General features: G+C 54.2%; 1 protein-coding gene across 4 annotated transcripts in view; it reads right to left on the bottom strand.

The window, feature by feature from the left end:
* Positions 1–1,423: 1,423 nt before the first annotated feature.
* The window catches only part of LOC126505094 (receptor-type tyrosine-protein phosphatase V-like), a 19,865-nt gene continuing 1,200 nt past the window's right edge, over positions 1,424–20,088 (bottom strand). The window contains exons 3-36 of one of the 4 annotated variants that reach the window (XM_050147827.1): positions 19,931–20,006; positions 18,926–19,006; positions 18,510–18,558; positions 18,072–18,344; positions 17,638–17,907; positions 17,166–17,429; positions 16,254–16,508; positions 15,906–16,151; positions 15,503–15,778; positions 14,299–14,571; positions 12,864–13,127; positions 12,417–12,683; positions 11,850–12,131; positions 11,403–11,543; positions 11,029–11,239; positions 10,514–10,581; positions 8,650–8,776; positions 8,518–8,565; positions 6,972–7,065; positions 6,724–6,814; positions 6,538–6,614; positions 5,595–5,729; positions 4,876–4,998; positions 4,230–4,390; positions 3,979–4,114; positions 3,580–3,647; positions 3,363–3,450; positions 3,200–3,278; positions 3,050–3,120; positions 2,736–2,864; positions 2,488–2,604; positions 2,210–2,373; positions 1,839–1,974; positions 1,424–1,624 (exon numbers count right to left, since the gene is read on the bottom strand). In XM_050147827.1, the coding sequence (XP_050003784.1) occupies positions 1,565–1,624; positions 1,839–1,974; positions 2,210–2,373; positions 2,488–2,604; positions 2,736–2,864; positions 3,050–3,120; positions 3,200–3,278; positions 3,363–3,450; positions 3,580–3,647; positions 3,979–4,114; positions 4,230–4,390; positions 4,876–4,998; positions 5,595–5,729; positions 6,538–6,614; positions 6,724–6,814; positions 6,972–7,065; positions 8,518–8,565; positions 8,650–8,776; positions 10,514–10,581; positions 11,029–11,239; positions 11,403–11,543; positions 11,850–12,131; positions 12,417–12,683; positions 12,864–13,127; positions 14,299–14,571; positions 15,503–15,778; positions 15,906–16,151; positions 16,254–16,508; positions 17,166–17,429; positions 17,638–17,907; positions 18,072–18,344; positions 18,510–18,558; positions 18,926–18,982 (5,100 nt within the window). In that variant the 5' untranslated portion in view covers positions 18,983–19,006; positions 19,931–20,006 and the 3' untranslated portion in view covers positions 1,424–1,564. Of the gene's footprint in view, positions 1,625–1,838; positions 2,024–2,209; positions 2,374–2,487; positions 2,605–2,735; positions 2,865–3,030; positions 3,121–3,199; positions 3,279–3,362; positions 3,451–3,579; positions 3,648–3,978; positions 4,115–4,229; positions 4,391–4,875; positions 4,999–5,594; positions 5,730–6,537; positions 6,615–6,723; positions 6,815–6,971; positions 7,066–8,517; positions 8,566–8,649; positions 8,777–10,513; positions 10,582–11,028; positions 11,240–11,402; positions 11,544–11,849; positions 12,132–12,416; positions 12,684–12,863; positions 13,128–14,298; positions 14,572–15,502; positions 15,779–15,905; positions 16,152–16,253; positions 16,509–17,165; positions 17,430–17,637; positions 17,908–18,071; positions 18,345–18,509; positions 18,559–18,925; positions 19,007–19,930; positions 20,007–20,088 lie in introns of those variants that run through there. The other 3 variants (XR_007592806.1, XM_050147826.1, XM_050147828.1) reach the window with 3 other exon arrangements.

The raw sequence follows: 20,088 nt of genomic DNA, 5'->3' as shown, positions 1-20,088 counted from the left end.
AGTCCTTGGACTCCTGAGAGTTACAGAACTGAAAAAAACATTGCTATTCAGTCCTTTTAGGGGCACCAGTGCCCAGTCTCACTTTGGGAACACTCCTGGATAGCAGAAAGCCTCACTTTAAAAAGTCACACTTATCTTACGTACGGGTAGTGTGGGCACATATGCTGTGGCACATAGCGTAAGTGTGGAGATCAGAAAACAACTTGTGAGGGCCAGTTCTCTCCCTCTACCGTATGGGTTCCAGGGATTGAGCCCAGCTTGCCAGGTTTGGCACCAAGCACTCTTACCTGTTGAGCATCTCAACAGCCCAGCCCCACTATTTTGTTATTTAGCTTTTTGCTTTTGTTTCTTGTAGTCAGGGTCTCCCAAGCTGGCCTCAAACTCATAGCCTTAAATTCTGGTCCTCTTGTCTTCACATCCTGAGTGCTGGGATTATAGTCACAGGCTACCATGAATTTATGTGGCACTGGGGATCAAACCCCGTGTTTCATGCCTACCAGGCGAGGATTCTACAAGCTGACCCCTCCCAGGACCCCAAAAGCTTTTATTCCACTTCTTCACCCAGGCCTGGGAAGGACCCTCTCAGACCCTCTGCTAACCCCTTGCACACTGCTAAGAGCCAGGTTGGCCAATGAGAACCCTGGCCACTCCCCCATGGACAGGATAGGGAGCTAAATCCATTTAAAGGAGCACTGCTGTGGTTGGGTCAGGCATGCTTTGTGTCCTTCCAAATAACCTCCTCCTGCGGCAATCGATGCCAATCCTCAGGCTCCCTGCCATTGGAGTCTGACTTGGAGGCAGGCAGGAACTTGTGAGACCACTGGCAATTGCATCCCATGGTACACAGCCCAGTCCTAGAGCATCTGGGACGGAGAGCCTCACCCACAAACCTTGTTTTCTTTTTCTTTGCTTTTTTTTTTCCTTGAGGTGTCTCTTAGTCTTTCCCTTCTCCATATCCCTCCCATTCTTTCCTATATAAAAGAGAGGAAGAAAGTGAAGGAATCGGGAAACTTGGCAGGTCTGACCAGAGCCACCTCTGATTCCTTAAAGGTCACAATATGGCTGTAGCACCTCTACTCTGGCAAGGAGCCTGCGGTGGCTGAAGATGGCCCCTGGAGACTGGCAGATAGACAAGCGGGTAAGGTGGCACAAGATGAGGAATAAAAAATAAAATAATCCTACACATTTGGGGTGGCAAACAATGAGTAAATGGGCCCCAGATCTGGGCTTAGCGGTACAGGGTGCTGTGGGTAAAAAGGCTGAACCCTGAATACACGGCAAAGCAGAAGGTTAGCGATGAGGGGACACCAGGGAAAAGCCAAGAGCATGCCAGCTGCAGGTCAGCCGGCTCAGCTAGACCCAGGCCCAGCTCTTATCCCAGCCCCAGGCTGAAGAAGAAGGATGGAGAAACGGAACATAACCATGAGTTTGACCATGTGTCTTTATTTCCTGTCTCTGCCCTTTCACAGCATGAGGTCCAGTAGGGGCTGCTCTCCCAGAGAAGCCAGGCCTGGGTGGATTTGCTGGGACATGATGCCCAGTAGGGCACAGAGCACCCCCCAACTCAAGGCAGCCCGTTCCGTAGTGCACTGTTCAGACAGTTGTAGAGGTGGATATACTGCTCCTGAGGGGAGACATGGACAAGGTGTATCACCTGCTTGCCCAGATCTGACTGAGAAAGGCTCCCAAGGGTCTCCTAACCCCTACACCATCTGGAAAGGGCATGGGGGGGGGTTCCACAGAGCCACCTGGTGGTGACCTGAATGGGGTTACCAGAACCTTCCCATCTTTGAACCCTTTCCCAGTAAGCCCCCACCCCCACCCCGTTTGCTTCTCACCAGCGTTGGGGTCATGAGGCCACAGGCCTGTGACTGCTTCAGGGCCACATTGAAGACATCCACAGAGCACTCAGTCCCTGCTTGCTGTAGCAGCTGTTCCAGGGCCAAGAAGGTGCCCAGCTGATTTGTGCCCTTGCTGTAATTGACTAGAGTTAGACGTGGGACCTCTGGGAATGGGGCAGTGTCTGGAGACACGGGGAAACCAAATTTAGTTCCAAGAACTGGGAAAGAATGTTAGGTACTTAGTTTATCAGCCAATTAGAACCCTACCAAATCCCTGGGAATGGAGCAGAGAAGACAGGGGCCTTGGGAGACTACCCTTTGATCCACAACCCGAGTTAACGCATGCGCATGGCGTTTGTCGACAGCACCTGGAGTGGCTGAGCAGGGTCCCTGGCTTCTTGCTCTTGCTGCGGGAGCAGCACTGGCCCACAGCATTAAGGAAGGGCAGTAAGGTGGTAGCTGGGAGCTCGCACCCAGACTCCAAGAATGGAAACTGCAAGCCTTGAACCTGCCTCTCAATTCCACTCTCCCCCTGGAGCAAGGATAAGGTCAACATTAGTGCTGGGGAGGGTAGCGGGGCGGGGGCGGGGGCGGGGGAATCTCATCACCGTCTTCCCGCACTATGCCCTGTGGTCTCAGCACCTACATGTATGACTCTGAAGAGGGTACAGGGCCACCCAGCCGTGTTGCTCTCAGCCACTCTGTGCACCGTCACCATGCCTGTGACAACAGGCTGCATCTCCATCGGCCAGAAGTCTTGCTGCTGGAACCAAAGCAGGCCTCTCAGTCAGCTTCCAAGATCTCTGCCCATGCCGGGGGGTCAAACAATACCACATACTCCCCCTTCCTCTGTCCCACTCCTGGAGCCACACATCCTAGCCCTGGACCCCTCACCTTTTCTTTGGCATCAGGCAGGCCCAGGGAGACCAGCACGTGGGCGCCATGCTTCCACACCAGTTCCCAGAGCTCCTTCGGCCCTGCAGAGCCAGTCAGCACCACGTGGTCCCGACCGCACGGCCCACCCTGCAGATCACAGCTTGTTGGTTCCCAGGGATTAAGGTGTCTCCTGGACACCCCACTGCTTGCTCTTGCTGCGGGAACTCCTAGGACCCAGACCTTCTCCCCCACCCCCCACCCCCAGCCCCCGCCCAGAAAGCACTAAAGAACAGAGGGTCAGTGATAGGGTTACAAGATCAGCATCATCTCACGGGGAAGAGCCAGGATTCCAGCATGTTGTCAGTAGGGCTCTCCTCCACCAGGGAGATCTGAGAACGATCACCTGCGGAAGGATGGTGAGGGTTCAAGTGGTCTCCACTAGGCATTTGCTCCACCGCACCCAACAATTCACCCAGACTTACTCGGGACAACGCTGTTCTGATTATAGCCAGGAGGGGGCATCAGAGAGCCAGTCTTATACTTGATAGCCTGCTTCAGGAGCTGGGAAAGAGACGGCCAAGATGAAGTTGGCCAGGGAGGACTGACTGTGCCCCGTTGTCACTCACTCCTTGGCCCCAAGTGTACCTTGTACTCTTTCAAGAAACCAGCATTGGCATTGGCTGCTCTCTTGGCACAAGCTTGTGCAAAATTCAGCACAGAGATGGGGCCGGAGCTGGAGGAGGGAGAAGGGACTTGGTTATCCAGCCCCTGCTTCCAGTCGTCTCTGCTGGGTCGGCGCACCAGAGCCCGGACCCTAGTGGGAGTGCACAGGACACCAGTGCCCGGAAGGTAGCTGACTTACTCTGAGGTGTCAGAGGGCCCTTCCAGAATCTTGTGGAGCAGACAACGGTGCAGGAAGATGTACTGACTCTGCAGGGAGAGGCACTGGCCTAGTAAGTGGCCTTGGTCCAGGAGGGAAATAGTCCTGGCCCCAACCCACCAGGCAGGGATGTGGGACTAGAGATCCTTTAGGGAACCTTCCCTGAGTCGCCCACAGTGTCGAGGGTGGCAGGGGCCAGTCCCTTCTCTCCTTTTACAGAAAGGAAAGTGGCAATCCAGATAAGATGGTCGTCTAGGACTGTCCCTCACTCCAGACTCTTCTACACACCCCAGGAACCTCTTTTCCTGCTCCTGTGAGGCCATCTACCGTCTTCCACTCCTTTGGGTCTAAGTTGCCCAGCCCAGTGCACAGGGGCCTCACCGGCGTCTGGATCATGAGGGGCCGGTGCAGTCGAAGAATGTACACGGTGTTGAACACATCAACCATCTGCTCTTCCTCTAGTTGCTGCAGTAGCCGCAGGAGAGCCACAAAAGTGCCTGTCCGGCCCACGCCCGCGCTGTAGGGACAACCCCTGAAGAGCTAAGTACGAGAGGGAATGGGCTCCTCCAAACCCAGAGCCCTTCCCCCACTCAAGGCCAGGCAGGCCCTCCACCCCACCCACCTGTCCTCACCTGCAGTGCACCAAGGTGGGTCCCTTGCTCTGAGTGATGTGCACCTGCTCCCGTACCAGTTCCACAAACGTGAGCAGGGAGCTGGGAGCCTGTGGGACACTGTGGTCTGGCCAGGTAGTGAACTGTAGCTGCTTCACCCGCCGCTGCTTTTGCTGGACATCCTGAGGATGGTGGGGGAAGGCCGTGCTGATTTCCTTAACCTTTTCCTAGCCCCAGGAAACCTTCCTCAACAATTCTTTAAAGGTGGAGGTCATCTCCTGCTTCAAATGGAGGGCCATAGCTACAGTGACATTGTCCTTGCCCCAGCATGGACCTTTGACCCTCCTCTAGTCTCCTGGTCAATCTCTGCTTCCCAAAGATGGCCAGACAGAGAGGCATTGTAGTGTCCGGCTCTCCTGCTCTAAGAGGTCACAGGTTGGAGTGAGCAGGGGGTAGAAGAACCTGCTCTTTCTTTGCACTGGTGTGACCTTGGCTCAGTCTTTAGCCTTCACTGGATGTGTGTCTTTCTACTTCTTCCCCCCACGCTACCCTGGCCAGTCACCAAGACCAAGAACTTGTGATCTTCATTGGAGAGACCATGAGGACCGGGAGAGGGGAGTCTCAGTTTTTATGCCTTTCCCACCAACCCTGTCCCTTGGGCACACACATGCTGCAGCTGGAATTCCCTCCTGGTCCACTCCTCCTCAGGCTCCTCTGCCAGGAGGTGGATGGTAATGTGACCATGGGTGACAGGGGTGGAGCTGGCTGGCCAGTAGTGCTCACACAGCACCTAGGGTGAGGGGGTTCGAGAGAAGAGGCATGCTTTTACATCAAGCCTTGTCAGTGTGCCCAGTCTCAACCACCCCCACCCATCTTTTCGGTCCCCCCCCCCATTCTAATGGAATTCTGCTCTTTGCTTCCACCCAGCTCTGAGACCATCTCTTCCAGAAACTTCCATCCTCTGGCTGCACTACGGTACCTTTACAGCCCTCTTGGGACTCAGTGTTGACTGTGGCTTCCTGGGGAAACTGTATGGTCATGACTTAGGAGCCGTCTGCCCCTTCGTCATTGCCTTAACAGGTGGACACACTTAGCCGCCTCTGTTTGATCTGGGCCAGCCCTGTACAGGCACAGCACAGAGGAGATGGCCCTGGGCTCACCGAGGAGCCTTCTCTGCCCTGCACTGACCAGAGGGAATCGAATCAAGCCAAGAACTCATGACCCTGGTCCTTCCCCATATTTCCCCATCCTAGGTGATCCTGAGAATTCCCTACTAACTCCTAGCCCCATTCTGGCTTGCCTGCCCAAAGATGGTACTAGGGAGGGTTCCTGCAAGAAGGATATATGCCACCTGGTGGCCATTCTGGGAAGCTGCAGGACACTCACCCGCCCGTTCTCCATGCCTACAGTCAGCATGACGATGACTTGAATTTGCTGCTCCCATACCAGCCGCCAGAAATCCTCTAGCGTTTTCTTGAGGGGCCCCTGAGTGGCGATGAACTCTTGTGGGTGGCTGTAGCCCTAAGATGTGAGGAGCAGGGCACAGGCATGTTACCAGACATGTTACCATCAAACATCCAACAGTGGATATGATCATGTATGACCTAAAGGAAATGTGATCATGGAGGATCTGAAGGACACTGCCACCACCCGTGTTCCACTTGGAAGGGGTAAGAAAAACATACATGGAAATACAAGATCCTGACCTGCTAGAAACAGTCTGCCCAGCCATCCTCCTCCCTAAGCTGGGAGTGACTTTGTTATCTAGAGACAGTGATTTATGATGTAGCTCAAACTTCCTCACACTTCCAATTCTCTTGCTTCAGTCTCCCATGTGCTGGAACTAGAGGAGTGTGCCACCACGCCTAGCTCCAGACCAACCTTCCTAAAGCTAAACTGTGTGTGTATTGTATGTGTAAATATATCTATTGAGTATATACACATACTCAAGTCTCCCATGGCTGCCGTTGCCTGACAAATGAAATCAAAGCCTTCAGGGTAATAATAATCAAGGCTTTACTTCATCCATTTCACACCCACCTCCCACCACTTGACACTCCACTCTGTAGTCTGATGGCTACACACACACACACACACACACACACACACACACACACACACACACGGGCTCCTTTGCAGTTTTGTATATAGTTAAACCACTCTGCCTCCTGAGGGCCCAGAATAGAGCCTGGCATACAGCAGACCTCCTCCAAACACTTGCCAGATTAGCCTAAAGAAATATGGGCTGATGATAGTCCTAGACAAACTGCACAGCTAGCACAAGACAGTGTCCCAGTAAGAATGTCCCCAGGCCTGCAGGTGCCCTTACAGGGATGAAGTTGGCGTTGATGTAGTCAGAATGAGGTTCTCCTGCCAGCTGGGCCAATCTGACCCTTGAGTGGTCATCTGCAGAGAGTAGATGATACACACTTGGAACCAGCCAGGTAGCCCCTGTTTAGGGCTGAACTCTAACCTGCTGCCGACAGCCTCCCTCCTGCTCCCAGCATTTGCTCACAGGGTAGCATGTGTGGGTACCGGTTCTTGGTGGTATTGTCAGGATGCTCGGCCTCTAGTCTGGGCTGCTCCCTGCCTACCTCCTTCAGCTCCTGTGAAGGCAAGGCAAGTCCTAGTGGCTGAGGCAGACCCATCTCACCCCACAGCAGACAGGGTAAGGATGGTGAGAATGAGGCTGGAAGGCAGGTCCAGCCCAGCCTAGATGCCCTGGTCCTCCCTCCTTGGAGTACTGGGTGACACAGGACTCACCTCAAATTCCTGGAAGAAAGCCTGGTGTGCGTGTGCACTCTTGGCCTCATAGCTTTGCCGGAAGCTATGGATGGAGATGGGCCGATGGATCCGCCTGGCAGAAGAGGAAGGGAACAGACGCCAGCTTTGGGTGTGCAGAGCCCTGCCCTACCCCGCCCTGGGAGACAGGTGCAGAACTAGCTCTACAATGTGGCCACAGGGAAGACGGGCACCTGACATGCAGATCCTGTACTGCCCTGCTCTCCCTGTGTAAAACAGAAAGCTTCTCTAGGACCCAGCAGGCCCACAAGCCCATAGTGAGGCAAAATGAAAGCAGGAGCAGCAAGGGAGACAGGCCAGAGGCGGGAAGTTCATACATACATATGCCAGGGGCCACAGCTCACTGCTTGTTTATTTTGGAGTTTCTTTGGTATTGGGGATCAAAACTAGGGCCTACACATGGTAGGCAAGTACATGGTAGGCCTACACGAGGTCAGTTCAACAGGAAGTCAATATGAGGAAAAGAGAGCTGGCCTGATTCAACCTGATTCAATCCACATAGTTTTTCCAGGTTTCACTTCACCTTTTAAAGTGTGTTTATTGCTTTGCCTTCTATAGTGTATTTTTCAACAAAATACAGTATTTTTAAGGTCCACATGGTTTGTCAGAAAGCCAGATAGCCAGGTCTGGAGGAGGGGCGTGTGATGTTTAATCTATGTACCACCTTGGCTGGGTCATGGTGTCTGAATTATAGTTAAAAGTTATTCTGGATGCTCTGAAGACATTTGTGGGTGAGACTAACATTTAATTTGTCCGACCAACTCTTATTTTTCTTTAGATGATCTTAATCTTTTGCCCTTTTTTGGCAAGTATAAACATGCGGTCACACGGAGCTAAGATCAGATGTCATTCTCGGTCACCCTCCGGAGTCAGTGTCTCTCAAATGAACCCAGAGTTCCCCACGTTGGCCATTCTAGCTAGCCAGTTTGCTCCTCAGATAGCTAGCCAGTTTGCTCCTCAGGTCTCATCGCCCCCTTCTGATCTCTGCAATGACAGGCGGGCCGCCATGCCCACCCGATCCCCAGCTGCCACTCTCCCATAGCAGGTGCCTTATCCACTGAGCCATCTTCCCGGTCCTCTTTGAAAGTTACAGCTGTGCAGGTCAAGCAGGTGATGCTCCTATGTGAGGGGGCCTTGCCCAAGCAGTTAAAAGCCTTAATACAAGCAAGACTGACCTGTCCCCACTAGGGGGGAGTTCTGTCAGCAGAAGCCTTTAGACCCTTCTCTGGGTCTCTGGCCTGCGACCTCATAGCTCCCCACTCCTTGGTCCTATCTCTCTGAAAGCCTTGACTTCTACAGTGAGTTTGAACAGGAGGAAAAAGCAGAAGAACTGAAAGAGAGGAGCAGTGGTTGAAGAGCCTGAGAAGAGATGGGGGGCTGGTCAACAAAGACTAGAGGCCCCTGTCTGGTGCAGCCCCAGGGAGCTTGGCAGAGCCACCAGCAGGCTGTGCCGTAGGGCCATGCCACTGCAGCATCGTTGGGAAGAAGCATGTTTCAATGCACTCACCGCAGGTTGTAAGGCATCAGCTCATGGGAAAAACCATCCTTCTCCGGCCTGCGACAGTGGAGAGGCGAATAGGAGGCAATGGAGGGCTGTGGGTCACACTGGGCTTCCCGGCCCCACCTGCCTCCCCCTCACCTTGGTCCTCTCAGGCGCCACCAGCACAGCAAACACAGCACTGCACACACAATGAAGATGCAGCCCGCCACAGTCCCCATCAGCACCGGCAGGGGCACTGCCACCAGAGAGACGCTGGCCTGGGGCTCTGTGGAAGGTAAGGACATGGCAACTTCCCAATGGACCCTGAAGGCCATGCCAGCTTCTCCTGGACTTAGTCCTGCTAGATCAAAGGTTCTCAACCTGTGGGTCACGACCCACATATCAGATACTTTGATTATATGTAATTCATACCAGTAGCAAAGTTACAATTATGAAATAGCAACAAACTAATTTTATGGTTGGGGGTCACCACAACATGGGGCACTGTATTAAAGGGCTGCAGAGTTAGGAAGCTTGAGAACCAGTGCTCTAGACAGAGAGTGCATGTAATGATATCTCTCCACACTCCCAGAAGTCCCAGATACCAAACTGAGCCCAGAAATGTCTGTCTGGGGTTGGTGAGAACAGGCAAACAGACAGCCTTTCTTCTAATGCCTAGCCATACTCCAGAGACTCTCCCTAACACCCTCAAGAGGAATGGGGTTGAAGGCCAGGCCTCCTGTACCTTCTAGAACTGTCACCTGCTGCAATAGCCAGCAGCCACGGGGGGGGGGGGGGGGGGGGTTGAGCACCCGCAGGGTAGCTACACCAATTTAAGATCTGTGCACTGTGAGCACACATGAGAGGTCAAAGGCTCAGGGGAAATATGGAAAAGATATCAGTAGTTTTTATTTGCTTGGTTTTCGCTTTGTTTTTTGTTTGTTTGTTTGTTTTAAACAGAGCCTCAAATATCCCAGGACGAGATCCAACCAACTCTTTGAGGATGGCCTTGAACTCCTGATTCTCCTGCCTCCACCTTCCAAGTGCTGGGATTACTGGTGTGGTCCACAGCACTCTCCTATTGAGAGCTAGGGATCCACCTAGGACTCAGCATCCAGCCTAGGCAAGCAGATCCCCACTCCGTCTCTCAATCACCTTTTAATTGATATTTTGAAACATTAACTTATTTTTAAATATTCTGACTTAAATAAAACAGTTACTAAAACCAAATGTTGCTTTTAGTAGAAAATAAAAATTGTGTTTGTCTCCTGTTGTTGGTTTGTTGTTGTTGTTGTTTTTTAAAATATTTATTTATTATTATGTATACACTATTCTGTCTGTGTGTATGCCTGCAAGCCAGAAGAGGGCACCAGACCTTTTTACAGATGGTTGTGAGCCACCATGTGGTTGCTGGGAATTGAACTTAGGACCTTTGGAAGAGCAGGCAATGCTCTTACCCTCTGAGCCATCTCTCCAGCCCTGTTGTTGTTATTGTTTATTTGTTGAAACAGGGTCTCAAATACAAAGCCCTGGCTGCCTGGAACTGGGCAGATCAAGGTAAGCTTAGAGAGGTGCCTGCTTCTGCCTCTGGGTTGGGGGTGGGGATTAAAGGCGTATGTCACCACACACAGCCACCTCTTTCTTTTTAGCTTCCAATGTACCTACCAGGAAATTCTAAGTTAGAAATACTGTTTGGATGCACTGGAGTCTCCCCTGAGGTTCCTTCTGGACATACCTATCCTTGAACACAGGGGCTCTGGGAGTAGCCAGTTGCAGAAAGTGACACAGAAAGGTACCAGGGACTGTGCACAGTCGCAACCCCCTCAGTAGGTTCTCCCACACTTGCTCCTAGCCCCCATCTAGTACACCTCACTGAGGTTCTGATCCCCAAAACTGCTAGGTAGCATTGACCCCAAGGAGCCTAAGCTCAGTCCCTCCCACCTCCGACTTCAGCAGAGGGGTACCAGCACCCCTCCCGTCTGTCTCCAGTGTCTAGCAGAACCTAGCCACGTGCCAGGCCTACCTGAGAAGGCCGAGAAGGTGATGATGGTCTCGGGAAGGTTAAGCCTACTGAAGGCTGCAACACTGAATCTGGGACAAAGAAGCAGACATCACGCCGAGAAGAAGCAGCCAAGAGGAAACCCTGACTGAGAAACAGCAATGGCCACCTCGGCTAGCTAGCTTCCATCCTGCCCTGTTGAGGAGTTGGACAACCTGTTCCCCATCACCCTATGCAGAACACTGCTGGCCTGTCCCCAAAGCAGCAGGTAGCTCTAGATATAGGGACCTGAAGAGCCTTGGATTTTCCCTGAAAGTCCCCAAAGAACCCATCTCCCAATTCATTTTAACAAAAGAACCAGGTAACAGGCGAGGCTCTCCTTTTTTGCGTTGATGCCAGGAAAACTGATGCGGATAACTATGGACCCTTGTGGACTAACACTTGCATTCTGTTTGTGAGTCTGTTCTATCTATTGTAGAAAGAGCATGATCCCAAAGTGGGGTTTAGAGGAACCCCCTCCCTGCAGCCCTAGCCCTCACCTATACTGGAAACCTGGCTTGAGATGCCCATTGCATATCTCCTGGGTGTGGCCACAGTCCTCTATACCCACAGGCACTGTCCAGGATCTTGGCACAGCCCAAGGCCCTGGGTAGAAGGGGTTGGGGAACAGCACAGCCAGATAGGAGTCACGTCCTCCATAGTAGTGGTCATACCACGTGTGGTTGATGGCTTCCTGGGAAGGTCGGGCCACTGAAAAGGAGCAGGGAAGAGGCAGGGCAAGGTGGGCAGTAGGTCAGGCGGCTCTCCTGTTTCATTAATATGCACCCCTACTCCCAACCCAACACCACTCCTGCCCTCAGTAACAACCAAGGCCCCTGCCTGACTCCCCAACCCTTCCAAGCGCAGAACTCACATGACATGTTGATGGTGGCAATTACGCCATACCACTGGATCTGCCCATCATCTTTGCCAAACATGCCACGTGTGACTGTCACGCCCATCCCTGTCCCCAGCTCCAGCTGGGGGGCTTCAGCTAGCTCAGGGGGGTGCCAAACTGGGGACAGAGAAGGGGGAAAGAGAGGCCTTGACGCGGCACCTCCCATCCTTCCAGGCCATGCCTTCCTCTGCCCAGCACCTCTCATGGTACCTGGTAACAAATGGCTAGTGAACCATTCAATAGGGCCTGGAGGGGTTCTCGGGTTAGGGTACCAGAGCGTGATGCTCCAAAATACAAGACAGAGGTCAGAGGAAGGCCAGGTCTGTGGGCAAGGAGAGCCCCAGGCAGCCAGGCTCAGCAGAAGGAAAGCCCCAGGGGACCATGACTGGGTCTATGTGAACAGAAAGTGGTAGAAGTTCCTACCCTCAGTGGAAGTAGTGCACACCAGGGTGACTGCCCGGCTCCACAGGCTATTCCTGCCCAGCACAGTGAGGCTGAGGCGGTAGGAAGTGGCTGGCATCAAATTGGGTAACAGGAGAGCATCCTCCGTGGTGTTGACCTGGAAGACAAAGTGACCGCTCCCTCCCCCGACCAGCTGCTCTACCACCACCAGGCAGGCACCCACATCTCCAGCAGGCATCGTCCAGTTCAGGACCAGGTGGGTGGCCTCGGGCTGGCACAGCACGTCTTCCACGGGGCCAGGCTCTGAGGGAACAAAAGGCTCACAGCATAAGGTGTCAGAGTCCTCTAAGAGGATACCAGGGGTCCAGGGGCTCTCCAACCCAGAGGGCACAAAGGACTGGCATTTATGCCCACAGAAGGAACATCAGCTTCACGGAGAAACAACTTGTCTTTGGGGGAATCATTGCCCATCTGGAGAGGCATAGGAGGCATAAGTCAGGGCAGGGGTAGACAAGACATCTGCCTGGGAGAAGCAGGTGACTCGGAGCAGAAGACCTTACTACCCTTCCCTTAAGACACAAGACCTACCCACAGATAGTACCACAGGGTGAGTGGAGGCCTGCAGCGGCCCTGCCTGACACTTCACAGACATCAAGACGGTGTGTCCTGGCGTGAGGTGCCTCAGCATGAGGTGGTCTTGGCCTGGTGACAGGGGTTGCTCCCACGAGAGGTGTCCAGCATCTGAGAGTTGGGCCTGGCATGTCCCCTGGCCCAACGGGCCACTGGGCCAGGCCAGGCTAACTACAGCACTGTCTGCTTGCATGGACACGAGCAACTCATTGGGTGTGAGTGGTTCTGTGGAGAGAAAGCAGCATGTCAGCCAGGCCCCTGGTCCTAGTCCTGAGAATGCCTCACACGGTGCTGGGGTTGGCCATCCTCATTCAAGGCCTTTGGTGTGGAGTTGAGACATGGAACTCAAACAGAGCTAATGTGTCCAGGGTCCCCTCCCCCAATGCCTTTCCACATGCTACTCACGTGTCCAAGTAGAGACATTGGCTGCTGCGGCAAAAAGGGGCCCAGCCCAGGAGATGACCTCCACTTTGTACTTAGTGCCAGGAGTCAACCCCGAAAAGCTTGTGCTGTCTGCCTCGGGCCCCAAGATGCTGGTGGCTGTCCGGGCACCTTCCTGGTATAGGGTCACTTGGTAGCTGTTGCGGCCCCCAGGAGCATGGACCCAGGATGCTTGGAGCTGGGTGGGAGCCTCACTAGTCACATTTACCATTGTGGGGGCTAAAGGGGCTGCAGGGAGAATAAGCGGGGGGCACAGATAGAGATAAAATAATCTAAATTAAATGTCTCCTCCCAAAAAGGTTGTCCCCCTCCCTCCATCCTTTGCTCCAGAGCCTAAGATTTCAGTGTAGTTTAGGGCGGCAGGCAAGCTGGCTAGCCTCTGAAGCAGACCTACCACTGCAGTAGGGACAAGCCCTGCCACTTCCCTCTGGGAGCTTGAAAACCCGTGCGTCCACGGGACCTAGGCACTGCCTCACTCACCCTCAAAGCCTGGCATCTGGAATCATATGATCTTAGCCTAGTCACACAGTAACACCCCTCTTCACAGACAGGGCTCAGGGAAAGTAAAGACCTGTTCTCAGAGCCAAGCAACAGCTAGAAGCCAGGTTCCCTGGCATCCAAGCCAAACTTCTACCTAGCTCCCCCAAGATGTCTGAGGTCCTGCAGCCCTTAGGGGAAGTCTAAAGGACAGTAATAGTGTCCCAGGGGACAGAGGGGAGGTAAAAGGGAAGACACAGGCAGGCCTGGAGAGTCCCTTGTGGAGAAGGTTGTGCTGGAAATAGGAGGTCCCAGCTATCTTTGCCCCTAAGATCTCTGCAGTCTGAACAAGCCCAAAAAATCAGATTGGTGTGAAAGGGGGGCTTCCAAACCCAGTTCTACAGGCCCTGGGACGTCTTTGGGGTGCTTCTCATATACTCTGTGTTTCTGTGTCTCCCCTACTATGTAGGCCTGGGGTTGGCTGTGGCAGGGAGCCTCTATTCTGCTCATACTGCCTGGACAAAAATCCTGACTCCCCTTAGCAGGTTAAGGAGACAAGGAAAAGTTGCCTTCTCCCTGGGCCTCGGTTCTCTGACCTCTGAATCGAGAACACACACTTGCTGAGTCACAGCAAGCACACGAGAGAGCAGGGATGGGTGGGACAATCTACAAGGTGCCCAGCGAATACTATCGCTATTGCTATTAATGGTTCACAGCCCAGGCAGAGCTAGAGGTGGGCTTCTGGAGAACGGTGTGGCACTGGACAAGGGACAAGCATAGGAGTCCCTATGAAGGGCTTATGAGGAGCTTCCTAGTGCCTCGGAATCAGGAGACAGACCCCGCAGACAGCCTAGCTTCCTTCTCACAGGCTCAGGGTCCCTAGGAACCCAAAGGGACCTGGGAACCCAAAGGGCTCACTCACGTGTCCAGCCTGTCGTGTTGGCACTGCTGCTTTCCTCGGACCCCCACAGGGTAGCCAGCTGTAACTGGAACTCAGAGCCTGCCGTCAGCTGGGCCCAGGAGAAGTTCTGGACCTCCCGGGACAGGAGCATCTCGCTTTCAAGTGCCACGGGCCTCAGCCGGTAAAGCCGCAGCTGGAAGCCATCCCTGCCACCTGGCGGGTGACTCCAGGAAGCCCTCAATGCTGCAGGCTGGGTGGCCAAGCCCAGGCTCAGGTTGGTGGGAGGAGCAGGGCCTGGGAGGACAGGAAAAGACAGATTCAGGAGAGTGTGGAAGAGGACTTCCACAAGCAAGCTCCAAAGCTCCGATGCGAAGTTCCAACCTCCGCGAGGCTCGAAGCTCAGTTTTTAGCATTCCCAAGGAAACCTCTTGCAGAGATGGGGCCCAACAATTGGCCCGGCCTCCTGCCTGCCTCCTGCCTTGAGGTAGGTTGGCTCCCTAAGCCCATGTCTGGTTCCATCACTTGCTTCCTCTACAGCCAGTTCAATGCCTGCTCTCTCACCCTTCAGGGCCATTCACTGATAGGGCTGACACGGTGTCTATCAAATGTCTCTAGACTGCAGGCCTCTGAGCAAGCTTAGCCCAGGCCCTCCAACCAACCTGCCTAGCCATGCAGGTTCTTTTTCAGTTCATCCCCCTCCTCCTCTGGAAACCCTGACTGACTCCCTAAGCCCCTTCTATGAGTGTGAAAAAAATCAAGTCAAACCACATAAAATTCCTGATATTCAGCCATGTTAATCTGTAAGAAAATAGTTTTGTGTGATTCAAATTGGTACACCATGCATATTCCTACTAATACATTTGTATTTATTATAATATGGTATATAAAATTATATACATCATCAGTATATGTATCATGTTTGTAAGTCTTCCTTTCTGGACTTGTTCATAATCTTTAGCCTTAACATCTAACCCCATACCTAAAAATGAGAGGCGCTAAATAGGTATTTGTAAGAAGGGTGGATAAGAGGATAGAGGGATGCATGGATAGACAGCCGAATGAGGGGGCGCGCGGATGGGTAGGTATGGCTAGCCAGCCATATGGCAGGAGGTGGAAGGTGCAGGAGAGGCCTCTATTCTCACTCCCACCCAAGAGCAGAGCAGACCATAGAGGAGAGCAGACCACACGCACAGTGCGGGGCAGCCTCCCGAGGGCAGGAACTCACGGGTGCAGCTGTGGATCTTCCGCAAACTGGAGCGGAGGTTCCCAGCCCAGGCCCATGCTGACACGGTGTAGCAGGAGCCAGGTACCAGAGACTTCAGGGTCAGGCTGGAATTGTTAGGGCCCAAGTCAACGAGGTTGCCAGGTGACCCCTGGCTGCTATCCTGATGCCAGGTGAACTTGTAGCCTTCCTGCTGTCCTGGTGCTGGAGCCCAACCGATGGTCAGGTCAGAGGGGCTGCTCCTGCTAATGACCTGCAGTGACTGCGGTGGCAGGGGACCTGAAAAGGGAGCAATTTGGCAAGGGGTCATGTCATAGCCCTGTGATGCCCTCACCCCACTCTGCTGAGCCTCTCCTTCTCTCTAACTTCCCCCCTCAAGCGATCCTCCTCAGATGCTGGCACTCACGTGTGTAGCCCATAATACTCTGAGTGACGTCACCCTCAGATGAGGCGATATCCACCCGGTAGTGGACTCCAGGTACCAAGCCACAGAAAGTGACATGAGTGGCACCAGAGGGCACAGAGACGTTTCCTAGGAGACCTGGAGCACCATCAGCGTAGAGTAGTGCCCACCTCCCAGCCTGCTTGATGGCTTCCAGTTCATCTAGTCGCAGTCTGGCACCGGGACTCTCCCTGGGAAGGACAGCAGCCTCTGGAGAAGAAGAAGGGCTCCAGAAAATGAGGACTCTTGTCCCTCAGGCTGCAGACTCCCTCTGAGGGCTCCCAGCCTGAGCCCCATTCTAACCAGACTCACCAGTCAGCCAGGTACTGGCCTCCATCCAGGCATCATAAGGTCCAGCTAGAACCTTCAGCCCCAAGGTGTAGTGTCCGGGAGGCAGGGGTCCTGGGAATTCGGCACTGCACTCATCAGGGCCCAGAGCAGTGGTATTCTCCACTGGCCCACTTAACTTCAGCACATAGCCATCCCGGGCTCCCGGTCCTGCCTTCCAGCTTGCCCAGAGCTCATTAGACAAAGGGGTCAGCACCAGGTCAGATGGGGAAGCGGGATCTAAGGAGGTAGGAGTCAACCCAGCAGGTAAGAAAACTCACTCTGTACCCTCACCACTTTCTCCACGTGCCTGCCAGCCTCTCACTTGAGTACTGACAGCGCCGTTTTCCACACTACTCCAGATGAATGCCAAGACGGGGCAGCTACCAACTGGCCATGGGCAACAGTAACAACAACAATAACTCATCAAGTACTCATGAGTGTGCCAGCGTGATGGGGGGATTCTACACACGATACCTCCCACCAACTTGCCCTTACTAAAATACAGAAAAAGTAAAGAACTTCCCTAGAGACACGCAGTCAACAGGTAGCAGAAATGGTTAGCCAGCACCCAGCTGTTTCTCAGAGTCATATGGTCAAAGTGTGGTATCATGGTAGCAAAGACAGGTGTCCAGCCTAGGTTCAGGGTCACCGCACTTATATACAATATGACCTTGGATCTGGGCTCTCTCTCTGTACCTCTGTGCCTATAGTAACATGGGACAGCAAGACCTATGTTGGCTTCTTTGGGGGATTTGCTTCCATGAAACCATACCCAGAAAGAGGGAGCCTGCCTGGAGAGGAGTCAGCTGATCATAACCATTATTACCACTTCCATCCCCCCAGACAGTTGCTGCCACAAATCCTCCAGATTCATTGTGTCCCCTTGGCACTCACAGGTCCACTCGGTGGCGTTGGGCCCCACAACCCAGTGGGGCCCAGCCGCAGCACAAAGCTTCAGCTTATAAGGTGTGCCTGGAGATAGGTGAAGGAAGGTGTGGTTGGAGACCCCTCGTCTGAGCACTGCGGTCAGGTTGGTGCCTCCGAGGTGGTCTGTGAGCATCAGGTGGAACCAGGCGGCCCCTTCAGAGCTGTTCCAGAAGGCTTTCAGGCTGCTGGTATCCAAGGCATGTAGTACTAGGCGAGCTGGAGGCACAGGCTCTGCAGGAAGTATGCATAGAGCGGAGCCGGGCTTCAGAAAGGACCCTAGAGCAAGATAACCGCACCAGCAGCCGCACGAGGGATCCCAGAAACCTAGCCACACTGTGACACACTGAGACACACTGCCTGCAAGGCTCCAGACTCAACATTGTTCTCACCTCCCCCAGTCTAGCTGCTCCCTGGGGCCCTGCCTGGCTCCCCACTTTACCTGTCCATTGGTGGATGCTAGTCTTTGCTTGGAGACTGCCAGCCCAGGTGATAACCTCCAAGACATACTGACTACCTGGCAAGAGGTTGTCAAAATTGTAAGACAGGATGCCAGGGGACACTGAGATGTTACGTGTCAGCATTTGCGATTCCAGGTGGTAGAGGAGAAGTTGGTAGCTGTCTTGATCCCCAGGGGCATTGCTCCATGAGGCTTCCAGGCTGGCTGGGCTCCCAGAGCTATGCAGCTGTAGTCCACGGACCACTGACGGGGCTGCCAAATGTCAAGAGAAGTGCTGAGGTCTGGACAAAGGGCTCACCATCCTGGGAGTTGTCCCCTTTGCTTTCTCTGTGCCCCTCCCTTGCCAGTCCTCTAGAGCAGTCGCCTCCTGCCCCAACCCCAAGTAAGACCACACCCCCAGTCTGCAGATGTCTTACCAGTTTGGGCAGTGAGGGTAACAGTGACATTCTGCCGACAGGGTCTTAGGACAGTCAATTCCAGCTGGTAGCGACTCCCTGGCACCAGGCCATGGAACTCAAAACTGGACTCATTTGTGTGAGCCTGAAGCTGCTGCCCTTCTGGAGAGCCCAAGAGGTTCAGACTCCTGAGGCTGAGGGCATAGTCAGACCCATCTGGCTCTGGCAACATCCAGCTCAGAAACAGGCTGGTCGGCTTTCCCTGGCTGCTGATGTTCACGCTCAGGGGTGGACCTGGGAGATAGGGGTGCATGCACTTAGTCACCTAGCACCCCTCCTGCCCTGAAACAGGAAGGCGAGACCAGGGACCATGGACAGGCATAGTCTAGCGGAGAAATTATCCCTATGACCCACCCACTGCCCACTAGAGCACCTCTCTCTCTCTGTGAAGACACCTACCTTCACCCTCCCTGTCTGGGCTCCCTTCCAGGGATGGGCATGCGTCTTCCTGTAGGAAGAAAGGGAGTTAGGGAAGCAAATGTGGAGAGGCCTCTGGAGCCCAGATCGCCGAGAAAGTCCATAAAGAGAGGATCCAGACCAGAGAGAGGAGTCCCCCTGTGCCTTACTCCCACACCCCCACCCCTGCCACACACGACTGGAGGGACATTTCCTGAAAGCAGGCCACTGTGCAGCCAGCAGCCTAGAAGGCTGGAGCAATCTGTTCTCCTGGCCTCCACCCTGGCCTGGGCGGAAAGCAAGCAGCTTCCCTCATCCATAATGCAGACCAGCTGTGGAGCCCCACAGAGCGCTGGGAAGCCTAGACATGCTCTCGGAGAACAGGCCCACCCTCCCCACCCTGCCCGTGCCCACCTTACCTCCGCCAAAAGGCCCCGGAGCCAGAGGAGGGCAGCGAACGGAATCAGAGGCCTCATCCTGATGAAGTCTGCAGAATCAACCTTGGGAGGGCAGAAGGCGGAGCTACACCCCCTCACCCTCCCCTTGCCCTGATGGCGGGCAGGCGGGCAAGGGTGGGAAGGGTGGAGTTTCGGACAGGTGCCAGGCAGCAGATCCCGACCCTAACCCGGCCAGGACTGGGTAAGGCTGATAGGTGGGAGAGAAGCAACACCCGGCCCTAAGGGGACCGCAGCTCTCAGGTGGTCCACAAGCCCACCTCCGTCCCTGCTTCTCCCACCTCCGGGAGACGTCAACAGTCAGCTCTCCTTGAAGGAAAACGCCCTGTGCTTCGGGGGAGGCCTGATAGGAGTGCTGGCCTTGAAACGAACACACAGCAGAGTGCCCGACTCCCCCACACTCAGTCCCTGGAAGAGGTCTGGGTGTCCATTCGTTCCCTCCCCTGGGCCTTGGGGTGAGGTGGCAAGGCAGGCCTGAGGGGCGTCCTGAACACAGGAGGTGGGAGAGCCAGCTGTGTGTCGCTCCTTTTGTCTGCCTAACTTGTTCTAGTAGTCAAGGACACAGAAGTACATCCGCTGCATCTAGAGCTCACCTGGCCCCTGGAAGCCATCTCTCACATCCCTTACAGATGAGGAAGCTGACATCCAGAGAGTCCAACCTGAGGTCCCATGTGTGTGAGGAAAGAAGCTGGACTTGAACCCGAGACTTCTGACTCAACTGAGCAGAGAAGGCAAAAGGCGTTCCCATTCCCAGTTCAAGTCCTCTCTGCTAGGAAGTTTCTGGGAGCAATCGGCATTTCTGGGGCTTTTTGCTCCCCTCTCCATATTTCTTCTATTTAGGTCAGCAATACCCACCTGGCTCCCCTGCCCTCTCCTGGTCCTCACAGGCACTGCAGAGACCCAGCTGAGCCCTGGTCTACAGCACAACTCGGGCCCTACTGCTGTACCCGCCCAGAGCCAGCTGCTCACCTGGTGCAGCTCACCCAGATGCTCCTGCACCAACTCAGCCGTGGGAAGGGAAGGAACAGAGTTGAACCTCTGAGCCCTAGGAAGGAAGCCCAGAACTCAGCAAGCTGGGGGCGGAGCTGGGGGGTGGTATTCAGACCCCCCCCCCCCCCCCCCCCCCC

The sequence above is a fragment of the Alexandromys fortis genome, unplaced genomic scaffold, assembly GCF_014885135.2.
Source record: "Alexandromys fortis isolate MF-2015 unplaced genomic scaffold, M_Fortis_MF-2015_v1.1 scaffold_58, whole genome shotgun sequence".
Classification (NCBI taxonomy): domain Eukaryota; kingdom Metazoa; phylum Chordata; class Mammalia; order Rodentia; family Cricetidae; genus Alexandromys; species Alexandromys fortis.
Note: the sequence above shows the minus strand (reverse complement) of the source record. Positions and strands in the feature narration are given on the sequence as shown.